Source organism: Gouania willdenowi, chromosome 22 (assembly GCF_900634775.1).
Source record: "Gouania willdenowi chromosome 22, fGouWil2.1, whole genome shotgun sequence".
NCBI classification, from domain to species: Eukaryota; Metazoa; Chordata; class Actinopteri; order Blenniiformes; family Gobiesocidae; genus Gouania; species Gouania willdenowi.
Window position 1 is genome coordinate 3,399,961 of NC_041065.1, and position 14,625 is coordinate 3,414,585.

The 14,625-nt window shown below is 40.1% G+C and overlaps 1 protein-coding gene across 2 annotated transcripts in view; it reads right to left on the minus strand.

Annotated features, from left to right (window-relative positions):
• Window positions 1–14,625, minus strand: part of atl1 (atlastin GTPase 1) — a 29,833-nt gene extending 15,208 nt beyond the window's left edge. The window contains exons 1-6 of one of the 2 annotated variants that reach the window (XM_028438467.1): window positions 14,453–14,625; window positions 8,672–8,925; window positions 5,102–5,236; window positions 3,470–3,574; window positions 2,540–2,590; window positions 374–430 (exon numbers count right to left, since the gene is read on the minus strand). In XM_028438467.1, coding sequence (XP_028294268.1) covers window positions 374–430; window positions 2,540–2,590; window positions 3,470–3,574; window positions 5,102–5,236; window positions 8,672–8,925; window positions 14,453–14,486 — 636 coding nt within the window. In that variant the 5' untranslated portion in view covers window positions 14,487–14,625. Of the gene's footprint in view, window positions 1–373; window positions 431–2,539; window positions 2,591–3,469; window positions 3,575–5,101; window positions 5,237–8,671; window positions 8,926–14,446 lie in introns of both variants that reach the window. The other variant, XM_028438466.1, reaches the window with a different exon arrangement.

Consider the following 14,625-nt stretch of genomic DNA (forward strand, 5'->3'; position numbering starts at 1 on the left):
ACTGACAGTTGGCAGTCGAAACATGTCAGGAGATCAAAGTAAATGTCCTAAAAAAATTGTCTGAATAAATGAAACTTGAAACAAAAATGATTACAAAAAAATGCCAAATAACAGAAAAATACAAATAGTGAGAACAAAAATACACAAAAGAACACACAAAACTACAAAAAATATAGGAAATTATAATAAATGATAACAGAAATACACAAAAAATGACTCAATAAATCAATAACAGTTGCCCATTATTCGCAAAGAAACCCATTCATGCTGAAGGAGAACATGCACAATCCACCCAGAAAGCCCGAGGCATGACTAATGGATGCAAGCCCACTTACTGTATATCAGATCCTATCAGTCTGTGAAAAGAACCAACCTGAAATGGTTTGAGGAACGTCTCCTCCATTGCTAGTCTGCCGTACTCAGTGAAGAGCTGAAACACATTCAGTTTAATCACAGAGCTTCACAACTGTCTCTTTATCCAGGATAGACAGCAAATGTTATGAATATATATTCAAATATTTCTATACATATGCAGTACTGTATATATATATATATATATATATGAGTCCATTTACAGCTTTTTATGGTGACGTTTCTACTGGAACCAGACTGACACACGGCTCCCTCCCTACGTTCCTCAGAAGCGATCACATAAAGTCCAGAATCTGAGCCAGAATCAGGACTTGATCACTTCTGTACAAACCCAACATGGTGATTTGGCATCTTTATGCTGTTTGTTTCCTACTGTTAAAAACCATAGACTGTAAAAAGAATGGACGGGACAAGCTCGGCGGTTATTCTTAGAGCTCCCCCTGCTGACTGGCTGCAGTATAGGTCATAAACCCCGCCTCCTCAATGATAACAGATGAGATGTGGGTCAAACTGTGAAGTGAAAATACTTTTCTAAACCTAAACTCTGCTGTGATCATTAGTTATTATCACCATACATTGTGTTCAAGTGATCATTTTTCTGTGAAGGTAAAACTATGATTTTACATCATATAAGATGATGACTGACAGCCGTAGCTCTCTTTGTGAATAGCAGTTATGTCGTGAAGGAAAGCTGAGACGCGTGATTTTCTTCATTTTTAAATAGAGTACGTTTAAATAAATGGTGGTTTTGTACTAACCTCTATGATCTGAACAAGACGTTGGTAGATTTTCCAGCAGGAAAGATATTTATGTTCATGGCTGGGCTGCGTAAGTCATCAGGGCAGTACGATAAATGGGCGGGGCGTGTTACCAGGGCTCCTCCCGACCAACCCTACTGCGCAAACTCTGGCTCCAAATGACGTAAAATTTGCAAGATGGAAACGCCCCTAAGAGCCGTAATTTGGCTTCAAGAACGTTGAGTGGGAACAGCTACAGTGCACGCCCACTGATAAAAACTGGCTGATTTTACTGTATCCAGGCTGCTGCAGCGCTCTCTCCCTCTCTCTCTCTCTGTGTGCATACGTGCGTGTGTCAGTTATGTGATCTTCACCATCAGCCTCAGAGTCCTGTGTGCGATCTCTTCTGTACAAACTTAATGTAGTTAAATGACAACTTTATGCCATTTATTAACTACTATTAAAAACTGGTGTACTTGTTCTTCTCACCATGGATGCGTACAAGCCAGCACTGCTCCCCATTACACAAACTTCCATGTTTTACCGGTATTTGCTTTTTATTTAATTAACTCACTCACTGCCAATGACGTATTTAGATGTCAATTGTGTTTTTCAATGGGGGTTGCTAGGAGACAGTGTAACAAAGCTCTCACACGAATATCAGCCTTGTACTATGATTTAGTGACCAACTGGTGCAATGTAGGTGGCGCGTTGACTCGGCATGTCTTGAGTAGGAGGAAGTTGCGTGTGTGGGGACTAAGGGAGGGGGAAGACTTTGAGGAAGGCCGAAAAAATACAGTAAGGAAACCATAAAACCCAGATAGCAAAATAATAATAATTTTGCCATCAAAAGCCCAGTCTGAGTGTTGTTTTTGTTGTCGGTGTCCCTTAAGTGAAAAAAAAAAATCAAGTCACCGACAGGTTTTTTTCAGAAAAAGCCATTTTTCTCAGCTTTTTGTCAGAAACTGGTGATTTGTGTGAAACTTGCCTCTATTGAACTGCTGATGACGGAAGAACAAAACAAACTTGGTTTCAGAGTTTAGATTGTCATAGTACTAATGATTCTTTGGGTCTTTAAAAATCAGTCAAAATGCTGTAAAATGGTTGGCAGTGAATGAGTTAATCAACAGATGTATGGCGTCTCATCCGTCCTGTTATTAAAGCTGTGAGAGCTTCATTTTTTCCTACATTATCCGAAGCTGGTTTTTGAACGTTAGGTCCACCGTGATGTTCAGTGGCTGTTACAGTTCAGTCATTCAACTGTAGGGGGGGCTGTCAGTGATACAGAAATCCACACGGGGCACTCCGCCGTATTTGCCACACCCTCAACTTTTAATGACAAGAATCCTTTACGCCAGAAAATACGGTCACTGACAAGCTGACAAAGGTGTATCATTGACAATAATTCCTAAAAAAGGGTAAATATTTACCTGCAGATGCTGAAGATCATCCTCCTGAACGTTCTGGGAGATGTTGTAAACCTGGAAAAGTTCCCATTAGCAGCGTTACATTCCTGTATTAGGAATGCATCTTTATCCTAAACTATTGACTTAACTTTTCAACCTCCACTGATATATTTTAAACTTCCTACTGACTTTCCATTCGCCCAGTTTTTTAATCCTTCGCTCCCTCCTGTGCATGAATACATTGTCGTGATGTCATTTTTTGTGCTAATTTGTGGATTCTTTTGTTTTGTATTTGGATTATCTTAAAAAAAAAACCATATTAAGACAACTCCAACATTAACAGACAACTATAAAAAAAATACAACACAAAAATCTAACAACAAAAACACACAAACCATGTGTATTAATGCTCAGACTAATTAATATTATAAAAGCTAAAAACACTAAAGCAGAAATTGGCAACTGGTGGCCAGGGGGCCACATACGGCCCTCTGTTTAATTTTGTGCAGCCCCAAAAAATGTAATTCGAGAAGTTGGAATGAATATGAAAACCAACATAATACAGGAAATCACCAAATCACTATAAAAACACACCAAATGAACAGAAAAATATAAAAAAAAACAACAAGAAAAAATCATAAAACTCACATTGGTCTTTATTCTAATGTTGACATGAATGTTGATCATGTGACCCTCAGATCATATAATCAAACCGTGTGTTCACTCTGGGTTTGTCAGTGAGTCTGTTTATCGTCCTGTCTGTAACATGTGTCGGTTTAAAGTTCGTTTTTCTTTCTTAGTTAGTTTGTCATGGTTTCCATCATCATTTCTCTGCTCTGCCTAAACTTTTCTGTCCTTTTCTCATAACATATTTAAATAATGTAGTATTTTACCTCATTACTGCCAAAGTAAAGTGAAAGTAAAGAAGGATGTGATTGGTGGAGGCCGGCGTACCTGCATGGAGCTGATCATGGTGCTGAGTGCAAAAACTGTGGCCGAGTCCCTCAGAGTCGACTGGCTGTCGAACGTGCCTTGGGTGTCCATGAGCAACACAGCGACCTGCACAAACCAACAACCCATGGAGAAAGCTGCTGTGTGAGCGTTCGACAGGTGGACGTGCACTTCCTGTGTGCGCCTGAGCTACAAACACATTTCTACGCTAAATACCGATACCTGTAGAAATCTCTGCCTGAAGTCAGAGTTAAAGAGAGTAACTGAAGTTGGTGTACCTTAAAGCAGCGGTTCTCAACTTTGGGGTCAGAACCCCATTTGGGGTCACGAGACACTGGGAGCGGGTCGCCATATGCCTTCAACAAACGATTTTTTCTGCAACTACACCAAACTTCCCATATTTTAACCTATTTTCATGAATTTTTCTTGCCGTTTTTGCTCCTTTTAATTAATTTTACTCCCATTTCTGCCATGTTCAAGTACATTTCTGCACTTTTCTTCTACTTTCAAGACATTTTCGGCACTTATAAACCCTTTCCACCACTTTTCCACCCAATGTCATTTTTAACCTTAGTTCATGCTTATTTTTGCCAATTTAACCTCATTTTATTTTGTCATGCCCTTATTTAGTTTCTACTAATCCAATAGCGACACATTGAACCCTTTTTTATCACTTTTTCTGTTCATTTTTGGCCTCTCTAATTTGCAACTTTTAACCAATTTCTGTGGTTTTTAAAATCCCATTTCACCACCTTTTCCACCATTTTGGGTCACTTTTAACCCATTTTATTGTATTTGGCAATTGAAAATAATACGTTATAATCGTAGGAGTTCTTATTATTTTTCTTGACACGCATCTCATCTCATAGGGACAATGTCAAGGATGATTTATTGACCTTTTAGGAGCCAAAATGTCAAGGTCGCGTCAAGTGTCAAAAACCAACATTTTCCATAGCTCTATGAATATTTATTGTACAAGTTTGATGCTTACATTTATGAAAAGTTCATCTCAAGTGGAGTATTTTATTTAATTGGACAGAAGCTGTACAACCTACCAGTAAAAAGATTGGTAGGGTTAAAGTTGACATGACAAAAAATACCTATAACTTGGCCACAAATTGAGATACAGTGCTCAGACTGGTACCATTAAAAAGCATTCTCTCAAGGTCATATTTAAGGTCAAGGTCAGTCTTCTGTTTTTCCTGCATTATATAACTTGTCAACAAATCCAGACAGGCTGTCATTTTGCCAATTTTCAATTGCCAAATAAGTATTTGCTTTGCAAATACAGGTCTTGCTTAGTTATTATTATTATTATTATTATTATTATATGTCAAGTACAGTAGGGGTCCAGGGTCTCTGGCACCTTTACTTTGGGAGTCGCAGGCTCAAAAGGCTGAGAACCTCTGCATCAAAGGTATAGTCTGCAATGTTGGAGAGCTAGCAAGGTCAAAGAAGTTGTGTCTCCTCTAAGCTCCACCCCCTCCTCACTCTCCCCTCAGTGCTTTGTCTAAAGCCACGCCCCCACAAACTGCATCACGCATCTGATAGGACAGACGAGAGCTGACTCAGCAGACAGAGGGGGGCGTGGCCAGGATAACACATGAAGTGATGCTCCACCCCCTCACTCCATACCTTGCTGCCATCAGGTTTGTCCACCAGAAAGACTTCGCTCCAGATCTGGATCCCTGTGGTCTCCCTCTCAGAGCCGCCCCTCCAGGAGAAGCCCGTCAGCGGTTCTTCTGCATCGCCGAGCCAGCTATCAGACGCCTAACCACCACAACGTCACACAGAGCACCACATCCTCACAAAATACAATACTTTTACTTTTACTACTTAATATTGCCCGCTCAGACATGGACAACACAATAACAATGCACAAAATGAGAGAAAAATATAGAATACAGCAAATAAATATATTATAATAAATTTAAAAATATAATATAAAATAAATGTAATAATAAAGAGACAAGAAAAATACAGAAATGTGCTCCATAAACACACAAAACTACTACAAACATAAAGAAATATAACAGAAAATAAAGGAAACCACAATAAAAATACACAGAATGAGAGCGACACGTACAAAACCACAAGAAAAACACACAAAGCCTTTGCTGTTTCCTGTGTTAATGCTCCGATTGGTCATTATTCTAATGCTGACATGAATGTTGATCATGTGACCCTCAGATCAGATACAATCACATGTTCGTGGCCCCGCCTACTGTGATAAAAGTTGTCCACCTCTGTTTTAGCTCCTAAAATCACAGTAAATAGATTGAAATACTAAAGTTCAGTGCTTTCAGAGTCTATATATATATATATATATATAAACAATGACTATTTTTAGATGAATAAAGTAAGAAAAAATTATTAGACAGGCACACTAAACAAGATTTTTTTAAATAACATAAACAAAAAAACTTTATTTACCTTGTTCCATCATCACAAGGTTTCAAACTGTTTTAAACTACCCTTATATATAGTCAAATGTGAATTAATAATTAATAACTAATAATAATAATAATAATAATAATAATAACTAGAATTTTTGCATTTCCTGAAAAAAATGCAAGTGAGGATGCATGTGCTGGCCCGCTTCGCACTACATTAGCATAGTATTAAGCTAGCAATAGCCTTAACGTTGTAATAAAAAAGGTTGAAAAAGGCCGAAAAAGGTTGAAAAAGGTTTAAAAAGGTGAAAAAGGTTAAAAAGGTTAAAAAGGTTGAAACAGTTTGAAAAGGTTGAAAAGGTTGAAAAAGTTTGAAAAAGTTTGAAAAAGTTAGCATTGCGTTAGCGTCAGCGTTAACATTGTCTAGCATTTATATTGCGCTAGCATTTTGCTAGCATTAGCATTGCGCTAACATTAGCATTGCGCTAAATTAGCATTGTGCTAGCACTAGCATTGTGTTAGCGTTAGCATTGCGCTAACATTAGCATTGTGCTAGCATCAACATTGCGTTAGCATTAGCATTGCGCTAACAATAGCATTGTGCTAGCATTAGCATTGCGCTGACATTAGTATTGCGTTAGCATTGTGCTAGCATTAGCATTGCACTAACATTAGCATTGTGCTAGCATTAGCATTGCACTAGCATTAGCATTTCACTAACATTAGCATTGTGCTAGCAATAGCATTACATAAACGTTGCGCTAGTATTAGCATTGCGCTAGCATTAGCATTGCGCTAACAATAGCATTGTGCTAGCATTAGCATTGCCAATGCATCCTCACTAATAATAGTAAAAAATAAATCATTCACGTAATTCAGGGTTTTAAAAAGTAAACTTGTAATTCAACATCCCTTAAAAAAAACTTCACTTCCGGTACTTTCTAAGCGTGCTAGCAAAACCATAGCAAAGGGATAAAGCATGATGAATGTACGGCAAAACAAACTAACTACGGATCCTATACATAAACCAATAGGATGCTATGAAAATTGGAGAAAATTTCTCATTAGAAATATTGTCAAAACAATTCTAAAGCCACAGTTTATCTTGAAATATGGCAATATGCCACTAAAATATACGAGATATTCGCCATGTTTCTCATTGCAGGCAAGGGGCGGAGTCAGCAGTCACGTGACCCGACGTCAGCCTGTTGAAAAGACTGGGCGTAGCAAACTGTTAGCATCTTACTTTCTAAGAGCCTCATACGTAAAATGTTTACAATATTGCTTGTGGACAAATGTTGCTATTACACATTTTGCTGTGAGACTGGGTTGGACATATACACAAAAGGTGATAAAATATACAGAAAATTACCCAAAAACGAAGACGACAAATAAAAATGCACAAAAATGACAGATAATTTTTCAAAATTACAACAAAAATACATAAAAGTTACTCAAAACAAAAGCATGCAACATTACAGGGAAATTGACTAGGACAACTAAAACACAAAGATAACAAAAACACACACACAAAACAACTAAAAAACAGAAATATAATAGAAACACACATAAAAACACAAATAATTAATTAATAATTCCACAAGATGAATAAAAATACACAAAAAATAACAGAAACAAGAATACACAAAATGACTGTAAAAACACAAAATTCCTCCAATAACCAATAAGACGACTCCAATAATAACAGACGACTATATAAAACTACAAAATAAAAATTACAAAAATGACTCTAAAGGCTAATGCTGCGTTCACACCAAACGCGTGTTCTGCGGCACCGGACGCATCTGCCACACGAAACGTACCGCAGGGTCCGCAGGATCCAAAAATGTACGCACGTATGAAGCGCAGCCCCGCCCACCAGCGACACAACCAACTCGGTGAGTTTCACTGCCAGCTGAAGCAAGGAGCTACGCTCCTTTTTCTCCTCTCATAAACATAAACCACCAGTGAAAAAAGCCGGTGTGATTAGCGGCTAATGCTATCCTAGCTCAGTGCCAACTTTCAAAGATGAAAACTACATAGAGAACTCCTACCTGCTACTACCACCTCCTCTCTGATTCTCCTCCACACCTAATCCTTCCTAGTCCTGGTTATAAAGGCCGTGTCAAACAGCTCCAGGTGGTCACACACAGCTTCTACTCCATGGTTGAATGGGTGAACAGACCGGTGTCCGTGTTGTCCTGACGTCATCGTCAACAAAGACTCTGATTGGCTTTCATCATGCAAAACAGTCGCAGGAGTTAAATATTTTCAACTCTTGCGAATGTGCGGATGTACGGATATGTGTAAAATCAAGATTGCGCTCGCACAGCCAACGCACTTGACATGCGCATCGGACCGCACTGCCGCACCCGAAAGATTTCGCATCTGGGACGCATCTATCTATTGACTTTGTATGTAATCTGGACGTACGGACATTTCGTGATGCATCCGGTGTGAACGCAGCATTACAACAAAAACACACAAACCCTTCGTGTAAATGCTCGGACTGGTCATTATTCTAAACGCTAAAAACGCTAAAGCAGGCATGGGCAACTGGTGGATAGGGGGCCACATACGGCCCTCTGTCTAATTTTGTGCGGCCCCTAAACAAATTCCTCAAAAATTGTAATTCAAGAAGTTGGAATAAATATTAAAACCAATGTAAAAATGAATTTTTAAAACAATGTCACTCCATTAAAAATCCCTTGTTAACTTGTCAACAATAATCATGACTTCCTTAAAAAGATGTTTCAACATTTTAAATCAGATCAGAGTGAAATAGAGTTGGCTTTCAGAGGCCGCCACTTACGTGGTTGTACATGTAACGCAGCATGAAGTCCATGAGGAAGGACTTTCCCTTGCGGAAAGCTCCGGCTACAGAGATGGCCACTACCTCACGCTCTCTGACCTTCTCTGAGAGCAGGATGCGGCTCAGAGCCGCCTCGTCCAGCTCAAAGGTGTGGTCGTCTTTAACCAGCAGCACCTGGATAGGCCGCGCCCGTCCATCAGGCTCCTCCTCCTCCTCAGAGCTCCAATCGTAGACATGTTTATCACCCAGGGACCCTGCAGAGGAAGAACACATCAGCTACTGATGATGAGGAAACATTAGGTGAGACAACCGGAAGAAGAAGTCCATTATGCCTCCCAGTCAGTCCCAGATCAATAGATTTCCTGTTGATATCAAAGTGAATGAATCTGAGAGCATCAGTGAGCTTTCCACTCCATCACTCACTCTGATTCCAGCATCTGTGACATATAGCTCTCATAATGATCACAACATCTTTCAGCATGACGGCAATGATTGGCTGCGTATGAATATTCCCTCCTATCTCCTTTCCTATCCACTGTTCCTTCACACCTGGAAGTGTTTAGGAGGTGACCATGATAAAAAATCTTGAAATCTCTTTAAGCTGAGGAAAGGAGGCTCAATGTTTCCTTTATTTCCTCCTTTAGCCCAAGAAACACTGATGCATCTTTTACCAAAGAAGACGAGATACCCACAATTCCTTGCGGCGACAACATTTAAAGGGAAACGCATACCCGAGTGCTGACGGAAACTCACGATGACGGACAAGGGACAGAGATGATATAAGTTACTAATACAATAATATGCCTTGAACAACTTTAAAGTCCTATATCATGCTATATTAAAATATTTTACATTTTACAAAATAAAATACTAATTTATTAAGAAATATGACTTATTTTCTCCCTCCCTTCCTGCTGCAGAGAAGCTCGTCCACGCCTTTTCTCCTCACCCCTGGCAGGAGCCTCCAAAAGCTCCAGTAAGTTCAGACCAGTGCTGCCAGGGTCCTGATGAGGGTGTGGAAACCTGAGCCCATCCCCCCATCCTCCGTACACTGCACTGGCTCCCAATTCAGTCCTGCATAGAATATAAGATCCTCCTGCACACCCATCACTGTCTGCACAGTACCTCACAGAACTGCTCACACCACACACCTCAACCAGGACCCGGTCAGGCCAACAGCACCGTCTGGTCACGCCCAGGACACGGCTCAAAACAATGGGGACAGGGCCTTTGAAGCTGCTGCTCTCCGCTTGTGGAACGCCCTCCCTGACCACCTCAGGGCCCCGCAAACAGTAGATGCTTTTAAGAAAAGACTTAAATATCACTTTATTACAGAAACTTATTTTAACAGTTTAATATATGTTGTGTTGTATTGTTTTAATCCTGTAGCACTTTGAGGTTTGGCATCAAATGTAAAGTGCATTACAAATAAAATGTATTATTATATTATTATTATTATTATTATTATTAATAAACAGTTCCAGAAAACTCTTCTGTAAAGTGACGGTCACAGACTAACGGATGCTGGATGATCTGTTGCGTGTAAATTCCAACAACTTCTGGCGAGTAGACTCTTCTTTAGGAAGTTTGAACAAATTCCAAGGACTTTCGCAGTCCAACACTCATTTTCAGTTACCAGACATTATCGTTTGGTACAAAAACAAAGTCCGTTTATTTTCCCTGTGCAGACTGGATAAGAAAAGACAATGACCATCCAAACGGATGCTCTTTGGTGCTCGCATGCCTCTAGCACCACAGAGAATGGGCGTGAATGTTCACTGTGGAGGCGCGGCAACAACAGAAGGCACTTCCTGGAGGGGACGGTTCAGAATGCTAGTGACATCACTACAATTTCAGCTGCTCGTTTTTCAGAAGAGGGCAGAGAAGCAGCTCAGAGAGCAGGGAGCAAGGATGTTTTTGATAAAGAAATAACATTGTAACAAAGATAAAAGCTCAAAAAAGATGATTTGCATGATATAAGACCTTTAAATAATCTAAAACCTATATCTTATTATATGTACGCCATATTATCAGATTACAGCTGACATAAAACAAACACTCACTGTCATTCAAGGAAAAGGGATCGGAGACATTTTTAGCCTCATTATGTTTTATTCAACATTAATATTTCTGAGACTGGAAGGTGAGTGTGAGCAACCATTCTCAATGTGACGTTCTTTTAGTTTCACTTTTTTCACCACGGTAGACGTCACTATCCTCTGTGGCTGTCGAATTTTTACGTCACCGAGTGGAAATGTCTGATTGTCAAAACACACATGATGGCCTATAAATAACTCCTCTCCTAACACCTTTCCTTAACCCTGTGATGTCATCCTTGGGGTTAAGAAAAAGTGGATAGAAAAGAAGATGGGAGGGAATATTCGGACACAGCTTTTTATTGAACATATACGCAGTTTTCATTTTAAATATATTGGAGATATTTTTACATTGTGTTCCACTGATTGTGATTGTGTCAAACTGCTAAAATATACAATCCACTTCCTGTTTGACTTTATTGCATTAATTGCAATCTTCTACTACATACTCCAAAAGATGTAGCAGCTAGCACCTCAATGCTAAACATGTAGTAGCTAGCACCTCAATGCTAACCATGTAGCAGCTAGCACCTCAATGCTAAAAATGTAGCAGCTAGTACCACAATGCAAACATGTAGTAGTTAGCACCTCAATGCTAAACATATAGAAGCTAGCAATTAAATGCTAACCATGTAACAGCTAGCACCTCAATGCTAGCATGTAGCAGCTAGCACCTCAATGCTAACCACGTAGCAGCTAGCACCTCAATGCTAAACATGTAGCAGTTAGCACCTCAATGCTAAACATGAAGCAGCTAGCACTTCAATGCTAACCATGTAGCAGCTAGCACCTCAATGCTAGCATGTAGCAGCTAGCACTAAAGCAGCTAAAAAAAGTGGAACATATATGCAGTTTTCATTTTAAATATATTGGAGATATTTTTACATTGTGTTCCACTGATTGTGATTGTGTCAAGCTGCTGAAATATACAATCCACTTCCTGTTTGACTTTATTGCATTAATTGCAATCTTCTACTATATACTCCAAAAGATGTAGCAGCTAGCACCTCAATGCTAAACATGTAGCAGCTAGCATCTCAATGCTAACCATGTAGCAGCAAGGACCACAATACTAACCATGTAGCAGCTAGCACTTCATTGTTAACTATGTAGCAGCTCGCTCCTCAATGCCAACAATGTTTAGCATCTCAATGCTAACATGTAGCAGCTAGCACATCAATGCTTAACATGAAGCAGCTAGCACTTCAATGCTAAACATGTAGCAGTTAGCACCTCAATGCTAGCGGTAGCGGTTAGGGTTGGGTTAGGGTTAGGTTTGGGTTAGAGTTAGGGTTAGGTAAAGAAATGTGTTTTCTCGATGAGATCCCCCCCCCCCCCCCCCCCCAGTTGAATAGGGAATCAAAGGCAGTCACGGGCCGATGTTTGTTATTCGTGTTCCTCTCTTCCTTGTGCCACTCATCAAAAAGATTTTGTGAGTTTGTATCAGTATAATGCGGTGTCAGTGGAGTGTTGTAAATATGGGACAAGGAACAGCGTGGGGGGGATGGTTGCACCCTCTCCATTCTGTGTCTGTTTGGACACCCTGTCGTAAATTCATGTGTCGTGTGGTGTGGTGTGGTATGAGGGTTCACAGAACTGTTAGCCGAGGGACAGAAGTAGGAGCCTGTTTGGGCTTCACCACAACTGGGTCTGTATGGACCTAGTCCTAGCTTCCAGTCTCCGCCCCATTACCTGTTATAAGGAATGGGGTGGAGGTAGAAGTGTTTTGGTGCATTCCTGCCTGTTTTTTCTTGGTTAATTTTACTTTAGGTTTTGGGTTTTCTTTCAGTTTTGGTGTAAATATAGGGTCCCTTAAACTAATTCTAGGATAAGGGTTAGGTTTCAGTTGCAGAATTCTCCAATTTTTGGTCATTGGGTTAGGGTTAGGGTCTTTTGAGTGGAGGCGGTAGCAGTTGAGTTTAGGACCAGTGGGTGGGGGCGGTAGCGGTTAGGTTTAGTATCAGGGTTTAGGGTTAAGTTTAGGTTTTAGGGTTAGGGTTGGGGTCATTTGAGTGGAGGCGATAGCAGTTGAGTTTAGGGCCATTGAGTGGGGCAGTAGCAGTTATGTTTAGTGTCACAGTTTAGGGCAGTTGAGTTTAAGGCCATTGGATGGGGGCGGTGGCTGTTAGGTTTAGGGTTTGGTTAGGTTTAGGGTTTGGTTAGGTTTAGAGTTTTTTAGGTTTAGGGTTTGGTTAGGTTTAGGGTTTGGTTAGGTTTAGGGTTTGGTTAGGTTTAGGGTTTGGTTAGGTTTAGGGTTAAAATTACTGTTCGTAAAAAAAGGAAGGTCGGTATTGCAAAGTTCCCCAAATTTGCCAAAAAAGTGGAGGCGGTAGCGGTTGAGGTTAGTGAAAAGCTTCATGACCAGGTATTGGCTCAGGGGGATCGATAAGGGCGTATTTTGTAGGGGGCGTGGTTTGTCCGGAGAATGGTTTGTACAGTTCCGCTGCTGCAGCTAGACCCTTCTCGTTAGAAGGCCTGTTTACACAGTAGTATTATTTAAAAACCCAGTATAAAGGGAAAACCAGTTAAAAATCACTCAGTGAATTTGATGCGAATCCATTGATAAATAGCCAAGATACAGCATTTAGAATATGATGTTGAGGAAATGGCAAAGGATTTTCTGATGACATGATGGTATAATAATAATAACAATAATAATAATAATAGTGGTAGTAGTAAATTTAAGCAATTACAACAGGTTCCTTTGTCCTATTCTGGGACTTTGGACCCTAATAATTGTAATTAATTGATCTCATCCAGCAGGCCTGGTCCTGGTCCTGGTCTGGTCTGATCTGGTCTGATCTGGTCTGGTCTGATCTGATCTGATCTGGTCTGATCTGATCTGGTCTGGTCTGATCTGATCTGGTCTGGTCTGACCCAGCCCAGCCTGATCTTTCTGTTGTTAACCCTTAAATCAACCAAAGACGTCAGAGGCAGCTGCTGCTTAAAGTAGGTCAGAGTAGGTCAGCTGTCGAATGATGAACAGGAGCATTTATATTTATATTTATATTTATATTTATATTTAAAAATACACCCTCCTCATGGTGGCTTTGAGGTCGGCCTACATTATTTTAAACATCTTCGGGGCAGCTGAGGATAATAAAGATGGATGATGTGATGAGGAAAGAGGATGATGATGATGATGATGATGATGATGATGATGAGGAGCTGTTTACTGTTGTAATATTACATAATGTGTAACTAACTGCACTACAGACCACGGTGTGAGGCTCTAAGGTGATAAAGAGAAGAACAGAGAGCTGTTTTGATGCCTTTGGGTGTTCAGAGTTCCCAGCAGGACAAATACATCACACAGAGCCCTGGAATCAGCATAAAATAAAATTAAATAAAATACACACAGACAATTAAAAAAACGAGCCTTTCACCATCATCCTCTGTTGGATTCTTCAATATTTGTGCATAAATAAAGGCAAACACTGCGTCTTTTGCTCATTGTCCATGGATGCTAATGGGTGGGACTGCATCAACAAAAATAAATAAATATAATAAAATCAAAATAAATAAAAGCCCAATGTGTTCGTTTTGTTCCAACGAAAACAAGCCTTTAATCGTGTGGAATAAACGTCCAATCATCTGCATTGATTAAAACGCCCTCTGTAGCTATCGATGGTGAAAATAGCGTCATTGGAAAGCAGGAAATCAAAGATGACGTACGTACACTCACCCCAGCTGTCTCTTTCAGGACGGTGTTTGGACATGTTGCTGTAAATCCCTCTGTGTGCGGTGAAAGGCTGACACTATTGCTTCTATTCAGCCGGCATGAGAGGCATCGGTAAGAGGATGTTCAGTGTCCGCCGAGAGGATGGAAGCACCGCAGGAGGAGGGTGCAGTGATCAG